At 48.2% G+C, this 22,427-nt stretch overlaps 1 protein-coding gene across 2 annotated transcripts in view; it reads left to right on the forward strand.

Annotated features, from left to right (window-relative positions):
* The window catches only part of LOC116946545 (membrane-bound glycerophospholipid O-acyltransferase 1-like), an 85,346-nt gene that overhangs the window by 35,966 nt on the left and 26,953 nt on the right, over positions 1-22,427 (forward strand). The window contains exons 2-3 of one of the 2 annotated variants that reach the window (XM_032961526.2): positions 1,974-2,119; positions 13,691-13,768. In XM_032961526.2, the coding sequence (XP_032817417.1) occupies positions 1,974-2,119; positions 13,691-13,768 (224 nt within the window). The remainder of the gene's footprint in view (positions 1-1,973; positions 2,120-13,690; positions 13,769-22,427) is intronic. The other variant, XM_032961528.2, reaches the window with a different exon arrangement.

Here is a 22,427-nt window from a genome sequence, read left to right on the forward strand (position 1 = left end):
GGGGATCTAGAGAATGTAAACATATACGCAGGCGGTCAATACTTGCTGACATGCTAATGATTAACCCCTGCGCGGTTATCATGAACTGTTGTCACAACATTTGCCAAGTACTGAAGTAGGCAACTCGATGATTTAATGTTTAAAGAGTGACGCATTAATGCAGCTGAGTAAATGTTTGCTGATGAAAGTTACCCTTAACATAGGTCACGTAATCCGCAACTTTACACCCGCTATAGATAAAAATAATAATCACACAGGTGGTTGGGAGTTGGTTGGGTGTTTCGAGAGGTTCATGGTGGCCGTGTCAGCCCTCTGTCGGCGCTGCTGAGATGTTGGGTTCATGTCCCCGGCAGCCTTCTCTGGTTACACAATGTTCTTGTGCGCAATGAGTTTGATGGTGTCAGCCCTGTTATCAATTACTGGACGACCGTACTAAGCTGCACATTGATTTGAGCATGTTGATTACAAAAATAACCAGATGAGATAACAAAAAAAAGTTAATGTTGGGTGTTTTTTTTCTTTCTTTCTTGAAGCCATTAATGATCGAGCTGAGACTGGCAGCTCGCGCGGCTTAAGAACCCCGTTTACTCACAGGTGGCTGAGGTCTGGATTCAGTGCACTGGCGGTGGCACACCCTGAAGTCACTCTTTTTGGGTCCTTCAGGCGGTCGCTTCAAATGAGTTAACAGCAGCCGCAAGGTCCCGCCATTGTGACGAGTCCTCTTGCCGCAGCGGATTGCACAGCTGCCCCTGAAATCTGGCCAAACCCGGGTTGAAATCCCTGCACCACTCAACTTGAACTTGCGGTATTTCTATCACTGGCGCAGGGTCGCAAACAGGAGGGGTGAGCGCCACCTCAATGCTCATATTAGAAGCAAATCACTTCCATTTGGAAGCATCGGAGGGCGAATTCCTCAATGACCCCAAATGCATGGAGCGCGCGGTTTTGCAGCCCGGCGTCGCGTTAACTTGCCGTTTCCCCGTTCCTGCAGCCGATCTGTTGGTCATTGCCCCCACCGGATCGCCTCTGCTCTTCCTCGTTGTGCACCACAAAGTCAAAGCGTCTCCCTGCTCGAATGAGTGTGGGTCGGCGCTCGCAGGCATCGGTAGCCCAGAGCCAGTTGTCGGAATTCCACATTTCCGTGGCGGCGGAAGTGTCGGTCTCTCCACATGCTGTGACTTTACCTCCCACTATCGACCCAGATGGGATGATGGGTCAATGGGTCGAGTGAGCAGGATTTGGAACTCGCAGTTACAGGGTTGTAACCGTAATGCCACCCGGCCTCTTGTGCGAAAAATATGATGGTGCTCATGTCCGCCATATAATGTAGATGCAATTCCACATTCCCATGGCAGGGGTCGGTGAAACCGCAGGGTCTCTGTTGTCGTGTACGAGGTGGTAAATGAGTGGCCGCGTGGATCAAGTAGTGCAGGTCAGGCTTTTAACTCAAACCTGACTATGAAATGTTGTGTAACGTGCTGAGTCAACATTGTGCCATCTCGCATAGCCCAAAGCAATTAAACTCTGGGCTCTTGTGCCTAAGGGAGTGTTTGAATTTGCCTGTCGTGTGCCAAACGGAGTCGGTGGTGAAACCCTTGTAAGGCAAAACGGGCGTAATAATTATTGAATGAATCGGTCTCAGACTTACTGTTGAAATAATAAACTATTGTCGGCTCTTGTAACCCTCATTGTGTAATCAGTGCACGGCGTAAATTAATGTTTATAAACCAAACTCTACATTTTAATCGGTGGATTGACACTTCTCCAGTACTTCGTAGGGGGCTCGTTGGCCAATGAGCCTTCGACGAGACGGCCAACCGCTGCGCGGCGGTGCAGGCCCTGCGAGAGAAGCCGCCGCCGCCCCAAGTGGCCGTGCCGCTCCGACCCGCGCTGCGCTCATGTTGACGAGGCATTCTCTTGGTCTTTGCGCGTTTGCTTGAAACCTTCCCGTTGCTGTTGACCGGCGCGCGCAGGTGAACTTCGTGGCATGCCTTCTGCTCGCGCTGCTCGCCGCGTGCTGGTTCCGGCTCTACCTGCACCCCAGCCATGCCAGCCCTGCAGTCCGCCACTCGGTGGCCACCTTCCTGGGAATTTACCTGGCCATCTTCTGCTATGGCTGGTGCGTGCATGTGTGTCTGTGTGTCCCTGACTGCCTGCGTGTCTGAGCGGGTTGTGTGCGTTTTGCGTGTGTGTGTCTGGGGAACAGCAGTGTCGTGTTTAGCACGCTGCACTGCGAACCCGGCGACCCGAGTTCGATTCCCGCTCACGGCCAACGCCAATGACGATTGTCTGAACCGGTCCTGGGCCTCCCCTAGGTCCGGTGTGAAAACAAATCCGGCCGGGCGTAGTGCTGACCACCCACCCTCTCATGTGTCGTGCCAGTCTTCATACGTGTTCACTAACAGCACTTTTACCAAGTGTTAAAACCTATACGGGGGATCATTGTCTTTGTTTTGTGTGTGTGTGTGAACGTGTGTATGCTGCTGCCCACCTGCATGCCTGAATGTGTGAATGTTCTTCCGTTATGCGCATGGCATTCGAACTTCCCATTTTCTTCCTGGCACCTGCTATAACCTACTAGACTCTAATAATACTGACGATTTTGATGATGATGATGCCCATTGCTCAGTAAATCCTCGAGGTACCTTACAATTGGGATTTTGGGCCAATTGCATTCATTTGCGTTTTTGTATGTGGGAGGAGAGCAAGGAGTAACACCGAGAAACACCCACCACACAAGCAACTCCGATTCGCTTGGTTGGCTACATACGGTGCGAAAGAAGTTCAGCATACGTACATGGCCAGCTTGCAGCCTGAATCGTAGAGCACCTGGTATTACTCAGCGGTCTCCCATCCAAGTGCTGTCCAGGCTCCATCCTTCTTAGCTTGCAACCACTGTGAGTGCAGGCATGTAGCAAATGTAGCTTCTTTCACAAATGAGTGTGGAGTCATGCTGATCTCCAATGGCGGTTCTGAGCCAGTGGTGAAGTTCCATATTCATTTGATTTAGAGAACCGTTCTGCAATCGGACAAACCACACACACACACCGTTGACTTCAGTTCACACTTACCTTACGTCAAAAAGTAAAATTTCTTCCTCGTCAGACAAACACGGGGTGTCACTCATCTCTGTTGATGGCTGTGAGCAAGGAGGTAAAAATTCCCCATTCCTATGGAAGGGGCCAGATTTTTTTTGTTTAAGGCAGCCACGATTCACCTGCAGATTGGCCTTGGCAGTGGCCAGGCGACTTAGAGGGCCCAATGCACGTTGTCATAGCATTGAGCTAGCACCAGTGAGATGCTTGCTGGGTTGGAATCTCGGTCCATCTGTTTTTAGATGTTAACTACCTTGCCTGGTATACAGAGGCTGGGGGTTTCCACCCTCACTATGACTCCTGTATAGTAGGAGTGTGCATGTCTCTCTCCCTGTGGCCGCGTGGATTTTCCTCTGCGTCCTCCAGTCTTCCCCTCCACATTTAGAATCAACGTGCGTTCAGAGTATTTGGCTGTTCTACTTTTTTGCATGATAAACCAGTTCGTTGAGCTATCTGAAAAAGAGCTACATAGCTCAGTCGGCCTTACCTGGTAAAATAAGCAAATAAGTTTAGTTTTTGTTTAATTATCACACTGTGACCTCTGAAACCTGAGAATGATTTCTGGCCAGGCCTAATCCCAGCATGGTTAATCCAACCTGGCTTTGAGCCCCCCTAGCTCACGTGAATTTATAATGGGTGCCTGATTCCATAGGTCACTAAGAGGAAAGGCAGCCAGATTTCTATCGTGCTGACCATACTGTATAGTTGAGTCACGTGCCAAATCCATATAGGTGCTCGCTAACAGCACTTATCCCAGCATCCCATATGTGTGTGTGAGCACGTGGGGAGCAATGCGGAGCAGTGGTGTAGCAGTTCGCGCGCGCTGCGCTACAAACCCAGCGACCCAAGTTTGATTGCCGCTCATGGCCAACACCAGTTACGATTATCTGAACCGGTCCTGGGCCTCCCCTAGGTCGGCTTGGCCTCAAATGAGTACCTGGTGCGGTATATAAACATTGCCATTAGGAAGACAAAGGCGTTGTGCTGGCCACCCATCCCTTAGTGCGCCGTGCTGGCCTTCAGAGGTGTTCACTATCGGCACTTGCCCAACAGTCTGTTAAGGCTGTAAAGGGGATTTTTCTTTTTGAGGAGCAGTAGGATGGTGCTTCATGCACTGCCCTGCGCTCCCAGTGACCTAAGTTCAACATCAACCCAGTGAGTGTTTTCTGAGGCTGTCGATCAAGCTTTAAATTAGTGCCTTATCCCAGGTATAATCGGCAGCACTGTGAAGCCAATGGCTGCAAAGTTGCCTACAAACGCCAGTCGCTTTCGTGCTGTGACGGAATTGCTAGGCGCTTGCTAACAACACACTCGCCGCTAAAGTCTAAACGGGCGATCTTTGTCTTCGTGCCACGTGGCAATATTTACCCCGTTGAGTTTGCAGACACTTCTCTTATCAGCTTTGTTTTCTCTCCGCCATGTCACGAAGCCACCAATTGAGCTATCAGTACTCGCAGTGAGAGGGTCAGGTCAGGCTACACCACGTGTCAAACAGCCGTCGGCATTGCTGGGCTGTCACCCACGGGTCGCCGCGAAGTCTGGCTCTTCGAGACGGTGTGGCTCGTTTTTACGCATTCCATTGTCGCAGTGCTCGCCCGGGCCAGGAGCATCGTGACGAGGGAACAGTGGAGTGGGCGTCGCGGTGTTTGACTTCAGGGTCGACTGAACCCCCACACCCTTGGGGTGGTCACGGCGGCAGATACCGAGTCAGAGCGTGGAGCCGCTCGAGGTTGTCGGTTTGTACCCAGAAATGAGCCGCCCGTGGTTAAGCTAGGATCCGAGCTTTAGTTGGTTGATGGTCTCGGCTCAGTCACCAGAAATTTCACAACAAGATCATGACTGTAAGTTGTGTATTTCACTCAGTCCTGTGTATTTAAGCTGTCATCATCATCATCATCACAATCCATGGGCAGATAGCCAGTAGGTGTCCATTCCACTTTTCGTCATTTGTTTCCACTTTCCTCTCTCTTGTGCCAATATTGTTAATTAGCTCAAAGAACTACAAATGTCATGTTGGTTTGGCGAGCGACAAATTCTGGATTCTTTATCAGAGGGTGAGCCTCTAGTTTGGATAATGTTACGTGACATCATTTTCCGGTTATACTCTCTGCGAGAATCTCTGAATGGAATATTCCTCATCCTGTGGGCATTGCCGCCAGTGACACATTTGTAATGTAATTGCGAGGCTAGAAGGTGCAAAGCGAAAAAAAACCTCAATTTGCGACCGGCACATGGTGCGAGAGGCGGCTTGCTTCGCTTGAGAGGCGGAATTGAAACGCGGCACAGCAGCGGGATGTAGCTGCTGGGCGCCATGGCTGATGAGCTGCCTGGCCAATGAACCACCTCGACTCTCTCCGGTTAGAACTATAAACTCAACTATTTTTTGTATTTTACCAGGTTAAGGCCCCACCGAGCTGTATAGCTCTTTTGCAGAAGCGACCTGGCTACCACAAATGGTAGCTCAACGAAGTGGTTTATGGATGTAATTACCAGCGAAACGTCTTGCTCAAATTGTGAATATGGTGGATTTACTCTCCAACACGCTGGTGGGCTGAAGTAGTAAACTAATTGGCGCGTTGTTTACGTGACAAACCTTATTGGCTGTGTCGGGTGGTGGAGGGTTATGACACATTTATACTTACGTGACCTAACCCAAAAACCTTTATTATGAATGGTGTACCTACATTTCTATTGACAAGGCATTGGAGGATGGCGGTCGTGAGGTTTTTTTTTTTGTCCCATGCCGAGATGCCCCATCGTCTTGCAGCCCCGCGTGACGCCACCTGGAGTAAGACATCTCTGTGCAGTGGCCGTGGGGGAGAGAGAGAGAACATTTACTCGAATTCTCCGTGCACACCACCACCTCGAGAATTCAAGTCCCGTTTCACAAAGAGTCCTCCCGAACGACAGGGGACTTCCCGCGAGCCTCGACAAGGACAGGGCAGGGCTGAGAGGGGGACAGAGAGAGAGATCTTTCATTCGTATGGCATTTGAAGAGCAACTGTCAAAACATTTTAACTGGTTACCGGGTTTAATGATCAGTTCGACGGCTTCAGGAGTTGCGCGATGTACGTGCGGTGTCCGTGCCTGCCGTTCAAGGGCACGACGGCCTGTGGTCGGCTATGTGATTAACAGACGGCACTCCATCACAGTTACATTTGGGATACCCTGGTTTTCAACATTTGTAAGGGAAATAGCCGCATTTTCCATGCACTGTTCGAGCACGGTTAAATTGCAGTTATACCTCCGATTAACCTCCCAATTGATTGGCTATGTACGGTGCAAAATAAGCGCAGCATACATACTAGAGGTGAAATCATGTCACTTTGTTGGTCCAGTAGGAATATTTTCTTTATTTTGTTTACCCTATATGTTGAAAATGTAAAAAAAAATCAACCTGTGAAAATTGTATCCATCTATCCAAAACGCAAATGATGATTGATGATGTGGATTTTAAAATACACATGGTAAAATACTTTGGGGAAATTAAACATACAATAGCTCCTAAAACAACATTGTATTCCTCGTATGAATAAATCGTGCCTTAACGTGAACACTGCAGTGTGTATGTCCATATTCAAACACTGTTGATTTCACACAATGCAGTACAGTACAGTACTTGATTTAATCTGCCCCAGAGGTATGATGGGCTGAGTCAACCGCTAACTGATTTGAACTTACAACTTGGTTTTAACATGACGCCTGTTTACTCGGGAAAACCTCACCGATTCTCAAGACTCTATTTCAGGAGGGCCCCTTGCCAGGTTTGTGCAGGAGGGAGCGATGCTGCCGCTGCTGCTGCTGCGTGTAATCCTGATTGAGTAATTTTAAGGTATTTTTTTCCGCATTGGGATGTTCGGCCAACACCGGTTCAATTGTAGGGTTTTTTGTTGTTGTTGTTATCTATGGGAGGAAATTGGAGGAACCCGGAGGAAACTCGTGCAGAACAGGGGGGAGAACATACAAACTTCACACGAGAAAAGATGCCCCGAGTTGGGAATCAAACCCAGGCCTTTCTTAGCTGTGAGGCACAATTGTTCCCACTTGCGTCACCACCCTTCTGCCCTTACCAAATTACTTACGAATAGTGAGTCAGATGCTCTAACGACATTACCACTCGGCCACTGTATGGACAGGCTGTCGCACAGCCTGCAAACAGGAGTGCCTTTTGCAAGGCAATCACAGGTGTGTGTGTTCATTCGCACTGAGAAGGACCATCTGTCAACCACAGCTGGCACTCGCTGTCAGCTGCGTGTGTATTGGGACCGAAATTCTGGCAATCGTAGTTTTTGTTCGGAATTGATTAACGAGTGCGGTATCTGGCCGAGTGGTGCTACGGCCGGAGCGCCTCGCTCACAAATTCATAGGTCGTGGGTTCAAATCGGTCTGTGGTTGACCGGCCCCCATCATCCCTCTGGGTTCCATTAAATGAGTACCGTTATATTTTTGTAGTTCAATGAGCGGTTGTTCAAAATTGATGGTCGCGAGAGCCTCGCGTTGCGAGGCAGCATTGCTCTGCGAGGTTTGCGCCCGTACCCGGGGTGTGTGTTAAACCGACGTCCGCGTCTCCACGCATTAAAGAGCCAGAGTCTCCCCTGCTCGAACGAACAGGGGGTCGGCGCTCAGAATCATCAGAGTCTTTATTGTGACTGCAGGATGAATCTGATGAGCTATGAAGCTCTTTTGTTACCGATGTTCAGCATGGGGCGGGACAGCAAAGTTGCAACGGCAAACAATACAAAAACACAATAGGAGTGCAAAATAGAGAAAATGATAAGTCACGAAATATAAATAGATAATAATTTATTCCTTTTTTTGCCCGATTTGTCAAGATTGGGCAAGGCAGCAAAAACAACAGCAAGACAGTCCCAGACCACACCGAGACAACACAGACTGCCTCAATAAAATGGCACATTAAAATTGAACTATCGATACACGGGTAAGGATCAAGGTTACAAATCACATTTGTAAATATGACTGTATCCAGCACTAATCTTCTGCTTCACGATATATTTTTAAAGGAAGATTTACGATGTTGAGGGAGGAAACAAGTTTTTGTTTAAATTGCAAAACGTTGGTGCTGCGACGCCAAAGGCTTTGTCACCTGTTCCAATTGGTGGCTCTGAACTGCTGCTGGAAATTCCACATTCTCATGCCGGTGACAAATCCCTCCCGAAAGGCAACCACCACCGACTTCCCACGAAGCGTTGCTGATTTTATTGACGCTGAATGAGATGATAGGACTAGTGAAATGATCGTACCTCGGCCGAGAAATGAAACCTTCTTTTGCAACCTTGCGTTGTTTGCGAGTCGAGCTCTCCGACCCCTGGCTGGAATCGCGCGGATTGAATGCGACAGCGTATCTATTAAAAGGGTCACGCGCCAGCGAGCGCGGCAGCGTGCACCTCCGACAAGACACGGCGTGATTATTGCCTCGGGCGCCAAGGCGCACGGTAAATTGCGCCTTATCTACTGCCCGCAGCATCAAGGCTTCCATTCACTGAGGCGATATTTTTTTTATATAGATTTTTTTTATATATTTATTGTATTTGCCGTCACTTTGTATGTGTGCGGTGTCGCGTTGCTGTTTGTCCTGGGTGTCGTTTGTTCGCACCTCCCGCGAGCGTCTTTGGGAGACGGTGTCTCGGCGCTCACCCAACCTTGACCCGATTCCAGTATTTGTATTTCCTTGATCCATTCACGGTATTATTGGCATCAGAAATAGCCTTGAGTGGGGAAGTCGCCTACCTGAACAATGCATTGATTCGTCGAATCAAATCGATGGTTGGGCTTGTGATGCGTGCTTTGACTCGTGTGTGTGTCGATTGTCTACGATTTATGCAAATTATATGTCAGTGTTACCTTCAGGCCAATGAGGATCCTATGTTCATTTAGGCCAAACTAGCAACGCCACTTAGAAACGGGAAGCAATACGGTAAAAATTTGAGAAAAAAATGCATCATGTGACCCCCAATTGCCAGTGTGGGGAGACGTGAATCGTAGTGTTGCTTGCTAAGGGTGGTGGATGGGTGTCTGATTGTATAAAGTATTAATTCATTGACCGTCGATGTCATAGGTTCTAACTCCAGTCATTCATCTGAGAAATTGTTTACCACTGTTTTCAGTTGCGAGACGTAAACAAATAAGTTCGTGTGGTTCCTACGCAATTGAGCAGGGAGCAGCACTCCCCTTCTATTTACAGACCAGAGCCAGCTGTGGAAATTCCACATTCCCACGACAGGGACTTCCCAGTAAGTGATTTTTTTTTTTGGTATCTAATTGTGGGTCTGGCGGTGTGGCCACACGGCACCACCATGCCTGAGCACTCTTGCTTTGACTTTTGTTGAAGACAGATTGATTGAAGTTCTCAAGTGCATTGAGTTTCTGGTTTCAAGTCAGACTCGGGTGATTTTGCGCAAAAGAAAAATCTTCCGCTTTTGTTTTTTCGTCTTTTGTGCTTCATTCATCCTCGGCCAGCTCTTGATGGCATTATGTGAGTAATGTAACATTTTTATTCGTCAGACAAAAATGAAATAACGACCATTCAGTCACCAATCAGTTGCACAATCGAAGAGAAGCCTGCGTTGTTTTTTCGTAAGATAGATTTATGCAAATTTTACGTCACTGCCAAACCTCTGTTGGGCTGTGATGAGAAGCTTGCGGCCTCGTTGTTGTACCGAGTTCTATGGCGGAAGGGAATCCGCTGCCCATACTCGAATTGCATGAGAGCGACATAATTGGTGAAAATTGCGTGTGTGCACGCGTAGTGTCGTGGTTAGTGCGCTGCGCTACGAACCCAGCGACCCGAGTTCGATTCCCGCTCGCAGCCAACACCAGTGATGATTATCTGAACTGGTCCTGGGTCTCCCCGAGGTCGACTCAACCTCCAATAAGTACCTGGTGCGGTGTGTAAACATCGCCACTGGGGAAACAAAGGCGGCCGGGCATGGGGCTGGCCACCCACCCCCTCGTGCCCCATCACTCTGTTAAGGCTTTACGGGGGATCTTTGCCTTAATTTTGTGTTTAAATTGACATTAAATTATATTGGCCAGGTGCTGCTTGGGCTCTTGACTTACAATCAGAGGTTGCCTCAGCTCATCATCCCCTTTGGATAGGAAAATAGAGCAACGCTTTGTAGGAGGTCAGCAGTCATTGTCTTGTGGAGAGACTAGCCCCTGGCATTAGAATGCATAACTCCCTCCACTGGCTTCAGGGTGCCAAAAGAGACCTGCGCATCTCTTTACTGCTCGCTGCAGCAGTGAGACACTCCGTGTTTTATTCAGGCCACGTGTGAGGTTTACGTGTTTTGTCAGTTTGTGGTCAACTTGCTCTGATTTGGCTTCTGCTTGTTTTCGTATAATCTCCCTGCAGGAACAGCAGCAAACGAGCTCGCCATCTGCCAGCCTGTGTGGATTATACAACGACAAAAAATCCCCCCATATAGCCTTAACAAACTGTAGGGGTAAGTGCTGTTAGCTAGCACCTATGAAGGCCGGCACGGCACACAAGGGGATGGGTGGCGAGCACCACGCCCGGCCGCCTTTGTCTCCGCAGTTGCGATGTTGACACACCGCACCAGGTACTCATTTGAGGCTGAGTCGACCTAGGGGAGGTCCAAGACCAGTTTCAAATCATCGTCACTGGTGTTGGTCGTCAGCAGGAATCGAACTATGATCGCTGGGTTCGTGGTGCAGCGCACTAACCGCTCTCTGCACTGACATGCGGATAATGGCAGATAATGGCAGACTGTTCACGAGCACAAGCTTCTTTGGTGCCAATGTCACAGGGAAAATTGGATATACCTGCTGGCCTGGTAGCGCAGTCGTTGGAACGGTGCAACTTGCAATCGGAAGGTCGTGATTTCAAATCCCGTTCGAGGGTAGACCCCCACTTGTAATCGCTTTAAAATGAGTGCCTGTGCGAATTGAGTGGTTATTGTTCTATGCATAATAAACCACATCCTGCCATAGGAATGTGCAATTTCCACGGTTGGCTCAGGCCCGCCAATGGTCGCCAGTTCAATCTCCTGGCGAGGCAGTCGACACATTCCCAGCAAAGCTGTGTAAATGTGTACACAGCAGTTGGATGTCACGTGTGATGGGGTAAAATGTGCGTACTCGTACCGCCTCCAAGATGTCTGGCAAAAACGTGGAAGAGTAGGCCAAGTACACTGTAGAATTCCGTCTGCCAATCCCTTTCGCGAGCAGTGGCGTTGAGCAAGCAATGTGCACCTTTTAGCTTTTATATCTTCTGTCCCCATTTTAAGTTGTTGTTTTTTGTTTACAAGTCATCTTCATGCATTGTAAGCTATTTCACTGTTGCCCATTACAAGGCAGCTGAGTCTGTCGTACGCCGTTGGGGATGAGATGACAGCGCTGCCTTGTTAGGCTTCCCCCTGCCCAGCGCTGCCTTGTGCGCTAGGCTTGCTGTGGTATGCTTTGACCATTGCATCTGGGTTACGTGTGAATTACTGTGTATATTTCATTACAGTATTGAATTCTAACCCACTTGGCATTGCTAATCGAGCCTCATAATGCCACCATGCTTCTTCTGTTGTTACCCAGCTGAGCGGCACTGCGTTTAGAGGGCCTGACTCACAACCGGTTTGTGAGTTTAAATCGTATTGGCGGGTGGTCTCTGCCCATCTTCCCAACAGTTGTCTTCCCATGGAGAGTCTGGCTTTAGCCATGAGAATGGGGATTCCCATCGGTGAACTCAGGACTTTCAACAGAGATGGCTTCAGCCACGATGCTCGTTTGTACAGGGGAGCAATTTGACGTTGTTTAAATCTGACGCTTATTCTTGGGGCGTACATTTTTTTGTGGTTTAACTCACCGACTGGTCGTTTACAAATATATACATTTACAATAGTGACAGGATGCCTCTTTTTGTGCTCTTCATGTCAATGTGGATTTTTTGTTTTTATCAGCTTTTATCTCTTTACATCTGTGAGCTAATTGGCAGAAATTCCACATTCCCATGTCAGCTAAACAACACACAACCCGATTTTGATTTCTCACAGAGCATAACTCGTCAGTTTGACCCCAGAGGGACGAAGGGCTAAACCTCCCCCGCCCCCCCCCCCCATGTCTCGGACTCTAAACTCATTAACTTATTGCTCGCAAGTTGTGAACTCTATCTAACCAGTATGCCACCTGGCCGGTTAAACTAATGACGTAAAGGTCACCAATCAACGATAGGCGATTTAAAACAATGATATCAGCTACTGACACAGGCAGTAGAGCGGGGTGGGGGGGGAGGGTGAGCCGGGGTGGGGCTATTAATAGCAATGTGTCCAGCCGGCTGTATCTGTGAGCCTTCCTTGTTCTTTATGTAACGTCCCACTCTCTTTTCCATCGGCATCATTTGACCTCTAAGCACCACGTGGTCTCATTGACAGCGGCGGTGGCTGGCGTGCGTGCGTGGGCGCGCGCACAGATTGCACACGTCTCTCCGCAGCGCAAATCCCCGCAAGCCCTGTGTCCTTGGCAGAGTGGTGGGTGGAGGAGGGTGGGTGGGTGGACAAAATTTGGGAATTAAATACCACGCCCGTTGGCCATGTGCAAGATTAGACTGTGTTTCAGAATTTGCCCAGGTGGTACTATGGTGAGAGTTCCCCCGGCTCAAAATGAGGAGATCGTGATTTCAAATCCAAAGGTTGCTTCAGTTTTCAGTTTCATTTATGAGGTAGAGCCCTGTGAGCCATGAGGCTCTTGACTCGGGTGCAACCGTAACAAACAAAACATGAGCAAAGAACATCTTAAAGTGACGTTTTGCACCAGAAACATCCAGAAAAAAAACAGTAAAAATCTTCCAGAAAAAAAGCACCGTTTTTCAACGCTGTGTGCAAAAATCACAATGGGATGCACGTCGAACAATAACAACCATGAGACAATTTAGATAAAATTATCAGGCTAACTCCGTACTTGAAGAATCAAGCATGGCTTAACCATACGTTTTCCAATATCACCAAAATAAAGCTCTAAAAACAATGTAACAGTGATTATAGGAACTGTGATTCAAATTTAACAATAAACGATATACATAACATGTACGACCAAACTTTGCAGCCATAGCTGGCAGCATGAGTCACTCCGCTCGATTAAGTAACAGTGCTCCGATGGACAGCTGTTCTCTGGATAGACTGGCCTCTAGCATGGGAATGAGGAATTTCCACACTTGGCTGAGGGCCACCTGTACGACATAAGCACCCCCCCCCCCCCGCGTTTATTTGGGCAGGCAGACACTTTGACTTGGACAATGCATTTATGCGTATACTACTTGCAGGAGGTGGCTGTTTTTTTTCTTGATTTTTATATGTACATCTCATCAGCACGTACTGGACCAGTTTCAGCATTCACCGTCTCATCAGCAGTTGTCAGGCTTGTTCAGACCAATGCTGGTGAGCTGCCAGATATTCCTAGGCAAGGACCCACTCAGTTCGATATGGGTTTTAGTTTGACGCAAGACAAGTAATCCATCATCAACTGCTACCCAGAGGGCCCACCTCTTAACATCTTGTTTGAGGGCGCTTTTAATGTGGCTGTCGTTACGATGCTCGTCACCTGCCTCCTCCCCGTGTGTTCTCCCACAGGTACACGCTGCACTTCTTCGCACAGGTGACCATATCCTACTACGTCTTGCTCTTCGCCAACGGCAAGCACGTGCACATGTGAGTGTGGCGCGTGCCGCCCACGCACCCACCCGCTCGCCCGCCCGCCCGCCCGCCCAAGTCTGCCTGTGTGTGCAGACTGTCTGTCCTCCTCTCCAACCCTCTCTCTGGGCTGCGCGGAGGAGTCTGCATGACGCTGAAATGCAGCCCCGCTTTTTGCTGGGAACCGCTCTGAAACGAAACTAAACGAAACCATTTTTTTTTTATTTTACCAGGTAAGGCCCACTGAACTGTATAGGTCTTTTTCAGAAGGGACCTTGGCCGCAAATGGCAGCTCAACGAATTGGCTTATCGCGTGGAAATTTACTGCGGCCATATACTCTAAAATGCATGTTTCTGAATGTGGAGGGGAATACCCGAGGACCTGGAGAAAAATCCACGTGACCACGGAGAGAACACGCAAACTCCAAATATACAACAGGCGTCTGGGTCGGGATCGAACCCACGACCTCCTGCATACCAGGCGAGGGTGATAACATCTCGCCACCGTGGCGTGCTGATCCCGGGAGGGCCGTGGTTGGTGACCGACCCCCCCCCCCCAATTCCCGACGGCCGCCCTCGTCGATGCTCAAAGTCAAAAAGTGACTTCCTGCTCATACAACCTTTGACGCGGTCATTTCTTTGTTTCTAGCCTTGAGCCAGGAAAGGAAATTCCACATTCTTTTGGCGGGGTTTGTTCTATCCGTAGGACAACCGCTGTTTATTGCCAAACAAAGTGGGTACTCGCTTTATCGTAATGTGGTGGTGGAGTAAAGTGTGAGTACTCGCCATCCTTTTCAAGATGTCTGACCTGTGTGGAAGAGTAGGCCAAATAATCCATCACAGGAGGCCTCTCTAGAGCTCCATATTGTGAATGCCCTTCTGCTGGGGAGGTAACAAAAGCATCATATTGCAGGGCTGTATCTTTACGTATATGTATGTACTACCGCCAGCGCTTCCGTCCAATTGAGGTTGACGTTGCATTGGATCGGATCGGAGCGGTTAATGTTACCATTAATTGTGAGAAACCTCCAGGGGCAGAAGACATGTCGGCAGATGAAAGGGCCTAATTGAACCTTGGCAGAGTCCTCTGCTAGTCACATGGCAAACCCGTTTCTCATTATTCTTTTCAATCCGCTTGGGAACATGTGCTGCGTTACGGTATCGAACGCGTGTGCTTTGTTTCTCCGCGTGCGCACGTGTGTGGGGCGCGGAGAGTGCTGGCGCTGTGAGTCATGTAAGATGTGTTATGATCCAAATGCCCTGGATTCGATTCCCAGCCAAGGCGAACATAATTGGCAAGTGATAGCTGACCTTGGCCTGAGCCTCCCCGAGTTTAGCTCGACTTTAAATGAGCATACAGTATGATGATTGAACATTGGCACTCGGGAGACAATCCAGGTCTGGTGTTGGTTACATTTGCTCTTCACGTGCCAGGCCGTCCTTAAAAGGTGCTCGCTCACCCCCCTACAGTCTTTAAAGCTAAATGGATTTTGTATGGTCAATGTATGCTACGGTTATGACAGGTAGCGGCTTCTGGCTGTGTGTGCTTTTGGCCGTCTTTAAAAGGGCACTTGTTCTTGTACCGTGCTGGCCTTTGTAGGCGCTCTATAAACTAGGGAAGGCCCACGAAGCTATATAGCTTTTTTTCAGAAGCGACCTGGCCACATGATAGCGATAAGTGGCTTATCGTCATGTGGAAATCTACTGCAGCCAAATATTCTAAATGCACATTGATTCTAAATGTGGAGGAAAAAACCGGAGGACCCGGAGAATAATCCACGCAACCACGGGGAGAGATACATGTGTAGAGGTGCTAACTACTCACTGTTCAGTAACCTGCATTGCCACTAGGTATCAAAGGGGGCAGTGCAGCGTTACCTCTGTGTGAATAACGGTTGGGGTCAGATGAGGTGAAGCGGATCGTAGCCACAGTTTGGTAAGAACCAATCAGACAGTTCCACGTGGGGATGTGGGATTGGTTACACCTGGCCACAAACGAGTATAAGAAGGGTGAGCGTGCAGAGCGCGGGGAGTTCTCTCCCTACACGAAGACCGAAGTCCGGGCTGAAGATAGCCAGGACCCTGGACCCAGCCTTCCAGCCCTTCTAAGGGCTAAGGCTTGGCGTATCCAGTGGTCAAGACCCACCGGGCCAGCGGTGGGTCAGATAGGCTTCTCTAGGTCCCAGTCGGAGGACTCTAGGATAGCGGTAGACGTGTGAGTAAGTCCCGCCAAGATAGGAGGCTGTACCTCCTTAGGTTAGCAAGAGACCTGTGTGTAGGTCCCGCTAAGTCCGGAGGCTGTACCTTCTTAGGGTATCGGGTGAGGGGACCATATACACCTCTGTGTGTTAAGGACTGTGTAAGAGAAGAATTACAATAAACAGAGTGTGCCTCATAAGAAATGTATTCGTCATTATAAACACTACAAATGCAAACTCCAAATATACAGCAGGTGTCAGGGTCGGGATTGAAGCCACGACCTCCTGTATACCAAACGAGGTCGTTAACATCTAGCCACCGCGGCACTCGCTTACAGCACTTCCCACTGACGAAGAGGGTAGATCGTTTAGGTTGCTCCACGACTGGCCGTTTCATGGAAACGGGAATTTGAGAACAGGCCTCGACTCGCGCTCACTACAGCTGGGAAAGTCACAAACAGCACTTGCCATGCGCGGGTTTTCGTTGATTCTGCTGGAGCGCGGTGAGATGTTTGTAAAAAAAAAATGACAGTTAAATATCTTATGACATCCGGCTGTAAATCTTCATCGTTATGGAACAATATTGTGTTGAATGTCAGGTTCCCCAAACCGGTGAGTTCATTCATTTTGACATGCGCCGATGTGGCGAAGTGCCTGACTCGCCCTTGCTCGGTTGGGACTTCAAATCCGAGCAGTGAGTCAACTGATAACTGTGATGCAAGAGTCATTTCAGCGATTCTCAACTTGTGGGTCGGGAAAGCGCGAAAGCCTTTGAGAGCTTGGGGGGGAGGGGGGGGGCAGGCTGCGGAATGGATACCGTGCAGGAAACATTTCCATTGTTCATTGGGAAATCAGACTAACGTTGATGGCGATGAAATGCACTAATACGTAACGTGAAACAAATGCCACAGAGGCGTGGACATGTGATTTAAAAAAAAAAGTCTGTGTTGGAAACTAATTTCTTTAGAACTGCTTGTTGTGTTTAGTTTGCTGTCCTTCCCCTACATTTCCGATTGTATGTATGTTCAACTTCTTTCATACCGTACGTAGCCAACCGTACTAATCGGAGGTGCGGGGGGAAAAGGACAACAAACTAAACAAAGAGCGGTTCAGTTGGGTACGTACGACGCGAAATAAGTTCAACATGCATACATCTCTCTGTGTGTTGTAACCTGGGGTGATGGTGCATGGAGCCCAGTGATCTTGCGTTAATTTACAAGTCTCCGTGAATTCACTGTTAGATGAAGGCTTCCCTCCACACCTCGGTATTGAGGGTTGTTTTGACACGATGGTTCACCGCGCGTTGGTGATGGAGGCCCCGAGGACTAGACACTGCTTGCCACTGATGTTAGCCGTGTTTGGGACTCGAACCCAGTTCACTTGGTCCACAGCTAATCGTGCCACCAACTCCGCCTGATTTGCTTGGCATATCGAGCAGCAGTAATAGCACCCTTTAAATAAATATAACAGCTGACAGGGAAAGTGCCTGCTTTGTGAATCGCGCAAGCAGGATCGCTTATTAGCCTGTCCTGTCCAGCCCATTAACGTTCACTTCGTACAGAGGCTCAGGAAGTATGCACGTACATACATAGAACTTATTTCGCACCTTAGGTTGCTAACCGTGCTAATTGGAGGCGCGGGGGAAGGACAGCAAACTAAACGCACAAAGCAGTTCTTAAGAAATGAGTTTTCAATCTAGATTTGAAGGTGCGTAGCTCCAGCGGCTTCCTAATATCGGAAGGAAGAGCGTTCCAGACGGCCGCAGAAGCGCATCTGAAAAGCATGCGATGCGGTGGCCGCCTTTGTTCGATGGCTATCCAAATGCCGCCGCTCCGAGGATTAGCGGAGTTGCGTGAAGGTTTATGCTCTTTGACGAGGACAGCGAGGTATTGGTGGTTCATTTGTGGCAAGCAATCAGGATAGTCTCATTGCAAATTGCGCACACTGGGCATAGGGAATGGATTGCAACGGTGATTATGGCAAATAGGAAGCGGCCTAAATCGCTTTACTGGCCGTCTAGAATCGGTGATACTTAAATAAGCGAAGCCGAGGCAAACTGGATCCACAAGATAAATCCATCGCATCGCACACACATCATCAAATGGCGCAATTCCCTGTTAGAACCCCCCCCCCCCCCATTCAGTTGAGCGGTGATTGTCACGTTGGAAGCGCGATTCCTACTCAAATTGTCCGCTGAGGTTGGCCTCGCAGGAGTCGATGTTAGATTTTCACGCTTATCGCCCAGCTGGACGGGTTCGCATGCTTGAACCTCATGCCATAGGCCTACGGGGATCATCGTGCGAAATAATGCCAATCGGCAGGGGGGGGGGGGGGGTGCGGGTACCGAAACGCTTCCTGTGCACATAAATTGCGCGCGATTCCACCGATCCAACGATTATGCCTCGTGATTGTATCCCTACTCTTTGAACGCAATCGTGGAAAATCGCTCGGCTCTAATGGACGCTGACAAATTGGGACAAATTCTGACTGGAAACAAAACGCCCCCAAAAGAGAGCTTGGAGAGATGCGCGATTGGAATTGGAATTTGCGCCGGACGGACTTGAACCACGCGCGCAAAGGTCGAGACGCCACTTGGACTGTTGAGTAACGTCTGAATCGGGAGCTTTATTTAGACTGGAGGAGGAATCCGAGGAGCTATGAAGCTATTTTTCACAGATGTCCACTGTGGGCGGGTCAGCAAGTTACTCCGGCAGACAATACGAACGATCAGAGTGCGACATGGATAAAAAAAAAAGTCAAGCAAGTAACGAAATATAAATAAATAATTTGCTTGTATATAAGTCCGATTTATCAAGTGGACTTGGACAGGACACATTACTAGAAGGGATGATGATGACGATGGTCGTTGAAGGAGGCGAGTGACAGAAAGCCATCCCCACGAAATGGATCGTGCAAAGTCGCTCAGAGGCAGCTCTTCCGGCACAATTTCCTCGGCCATTCTCTGACGACGTGACACCGTCGCGCGCGTTTGGACGAAATATCGAGGACGGTTGGCCCGGAATTGCGGCGTCTTTTCTTTCGCCTTGGACGCCGCGGCGGGGCGCGCATTATATATTTATCAAGTGTATGCGCCCCCGTTGTTCGCACACGGCCCCGGGGCCGAGACGGAGGGAGGGGGGGGGGCACTTGTTAGGAATCTTAACGCTACGTGCCACGCGGCGAGTCGGTGGGGGATGTGCAGGGCGTGGTGGTACCCCTATGGCCAGAGAGCGGTGTGCCGTGGTGCGCGAGGACTCTCCACAGTACTCTCTGCAATACTCTCCACGGTACGCTCCACGGTACGCTCCACGGTCCGCTCCACGGTACGCTACACAGTATTCTCCGCCAATGCGCGGCGCCTCTTCAGGCCCGAAACACGGCCAGCCTCTTCCCGTAGCACCCCATGCGCGTCGTGAGCCGCTCGAGCCGCTCGCGCCAAAATCAGGCATGCAAATCGTGTAATTAAGCCGTTTTAAATGGCACCCTTCCACTGAGCACATTTGGGTGCGCGCCAATCAGAGGTGCAATTAAATCAAAAGCATATATTGGAATTCTTGCAATCTGGTAAAAAAAAAACTCAACGATTGTATTTTCAGATTGGTCCAGATTTTTGTTCGCGTCTCCTGGATCAAACTGTAAAATTTACAAATTGTGTTCGACCCCGCTTTGTAATGAATTATACCGGACATAAAGGTGCTCCCATTACAGCCACGACCTGCCCTGTGGTTTCTACTGCCAAGGCATTAATGCTTTTACAGGTAATTGATATAGAGAAACTCGACTGAAAGTGATTTGCATGAAGCGAGAGATTAAAACTGTCGAAATCCCCACTTGTAAAGATATTTAACACGTGTGTATAAGCTTAAGGAGGGCATAGGTAGGACACTTTGCAAGAAGAGCTGAGTGACAGCTGGAAGGGAAAACTTAGCCAAGGAGAGGACGGTCACGGAGATGGAGCAGTGGGATGGGCTTAACACGTAGTAGGGCTTTCACGACCAATATTATCCATAAGAGGTTTTTGTGCTCGAATTGTAAATGTTGTGGGTTTACTCTCCAACACACCAGTGTGCTGAACGAGTAACGAATTGGCACGTTTTGTTTATGTGACAAACCTTACTAATTGGCTGTGTCGGGTGGTGGTGGTGGTGGCGGGTTTAACGACACATTTACGCGATCTAACCCCAAAAACTTCTTATGGGATGGGCTTGTGTGCATGAGCGACGTGGATTGTGGCATGGAACGACCATGAGGGCCGCCAATGATGGGAGGCCTTCATTGTTCTAACTCAGCCTCGGTGAGACTTTCCTAAATAACCTATGATTATTATTTTATAAAGCAAACGGTACAAATCTGACGATCTCTCCACAATTCGCAATAATAGTCATGTAAATCTAACCACGAAGGGTTATAGGAATAGGTTTTACCCTTTTAACTGGCACAAAAACTGACACCTTTATTCAAGGCATCATGTTTGCAATAACCACAACACAAGCAGTCAAAATGCAAACAAAAAATACAACTCTGATAATAATATGCACTGTCCTTGAATTTGATTGGTCCACACCCGAGACAGCTTTTCTTAGAGCCTAGTCTCCATTGGTGTTGGACCAGAAGACGCCAAAAGGCGTACAACTCAAAAACAGCGCACTATCAGAGTATTGAGGGCTTGGGGTGAGCATTTACATTATGAGACCTCCTTTGCCAGAAACAAGATATAGGAATAGGTTTTACCCTTTTAACTGGCACAAAAACTGACACCTTTATTCAAGGTATCATGTTTGCAATAACCACAACACAACGCCTTTTGGCGTCTTCTGGTCCAACACCAATGGAGACTAGGCTCTAAGAAAAGCCGTCTCGGGTGTGGACCAATCAAATTCAAGGGCAGTGCATATTATTATCAGAGTTGTCTCTTTTGTTTGCATTTTGACCGCTTGTGTTGTGGTTATTGCAAACATGATGCCTTGAATAAAGGTGTCAGTTTTTGTGCCAGTTAAAAGGGTAAAACCTATTCCTATATCTTGTTTCTGGCAAAGGAGGTCTCATAACACGAAGGGTTATTTAAGCAGTTTTGACTTCCACTGAATGGCTGTCGTCAACCCTTTGTTTATTTCATTCATGCCTTGCGTGCGTACAATCGCGTAAACGACCTAAATTTATTAATTGTACGTTCATTTTAGAAATCTGGCCAACCCTTTCACTGACGCAGGTGATTGCGGCTGGAGATGAATTTGAATTGGAGAGAATTGTAACAGTCGATGTGTTTGAGCCGGGGAGAATTTTAACAGTACAGCAATCTGTGAATTACCATCTGTGCAAATTATATGAATGTGGCTTGTTTTGTTCAGAAAGAAGTCTAACGAGATGCATGAGATGGACTGTGAACGAGACTAAATATTATTTTCGTCTCCCCCCTCCTCTTTTCCGAACATAGATGGACTCATATTCTTGGTTCTTTCGGTAAAGTCACGTAGAAGGGAAACAATAAAATAATAAAAATATAAACCAATAAAATTCTCACGACGTTTCGACTGCAACACAAGCAATCATCATCAGGTGTGAAAACCACAGCAAGAAATTTTGAAAAAAGTGGCGGTTATTTTTAACGTTAATGGACAACAATCCCCAACACATTCGTGATTTACACTGTGGTGACTTTTTGGGCAATGGCCATTCTTCGCAGCACATAGTGAGCCCAGAGAGGTCAACTGCACTGACCTCTCTATGCAGTGAAGAATGTTACTGATGAATGTTGGGTGAAAAAAATAACGCATTGTTTAATTGAATTGTGACCCCTTATTGCATGCTATTTGCCTAATGTCGCCAATTGTGGAGTGGAGCGATGGTGCAGTGCATAGCGCATTGAACTATAAACCACGGACTACTTAAGTTTGATTCCCGGTTGAGTGATATCTGAACCGGTACTGGGTCCCCTCCTTCACCAAGCATACCGAAGTATGGTCATATGTTCTAGATTTGAAGCTTTCGTGACTGCAAGGATCCATACTCTTTGGTTCTATTCGTTAAAGTCAAATAGGTAAAAATAAAATAACAAAATCACGACGTTTCGGCCACACCTGAAGGCCATTTGTGTTGTGGCCGAAACGTCGTGATTTTTTGTTATTTTATTTTTACCTACGTGACTTTACCGAATAGAACCAAAGAATATGGTCATATGTCCAAGAATTGCTGTCTGCCTTTAAGATTGCATTATTTTGCGAGTAATATTGCACTGATTAGGTAAGTGAAGCTTCTTATGTCAGTAAGTTATTGTATTTGAAGTCAGTTAGGCATTGTATGATGTTTGATGAATTGCCGTGTTTCAGGGTCACAATTAAAGTCAAGAATCGCTTCTGGTTTCTGGCCAACGTTATGCCTGAACATCTTCGGATGGATCCGTGTCGTCGGTTGGCTTGCTCTGTACATGACCTTGACCCAAGAACTTCGTCAGCTCCCCTCTGCTATCGTACTCCAGGTCT

The sequence above is a fragment of the Petromyzon marinus genome, chromosome 27 (assembly GCF_048934315.1).
Source record: "Petromyzon marinus isolate PM22_M1 ecotype Great Lakes invasive population chromosome 27, UKy_Petmar_22M1.pri1.0, whole genome shotgun sequence".
Classification (NCBI taxonomy): Eukaryota; Metazoa; Chordata; class Hyperoartia; order Petromyzontiformes; family Petromyzontidae; genus Petromyzon; species Petromyzon marinus.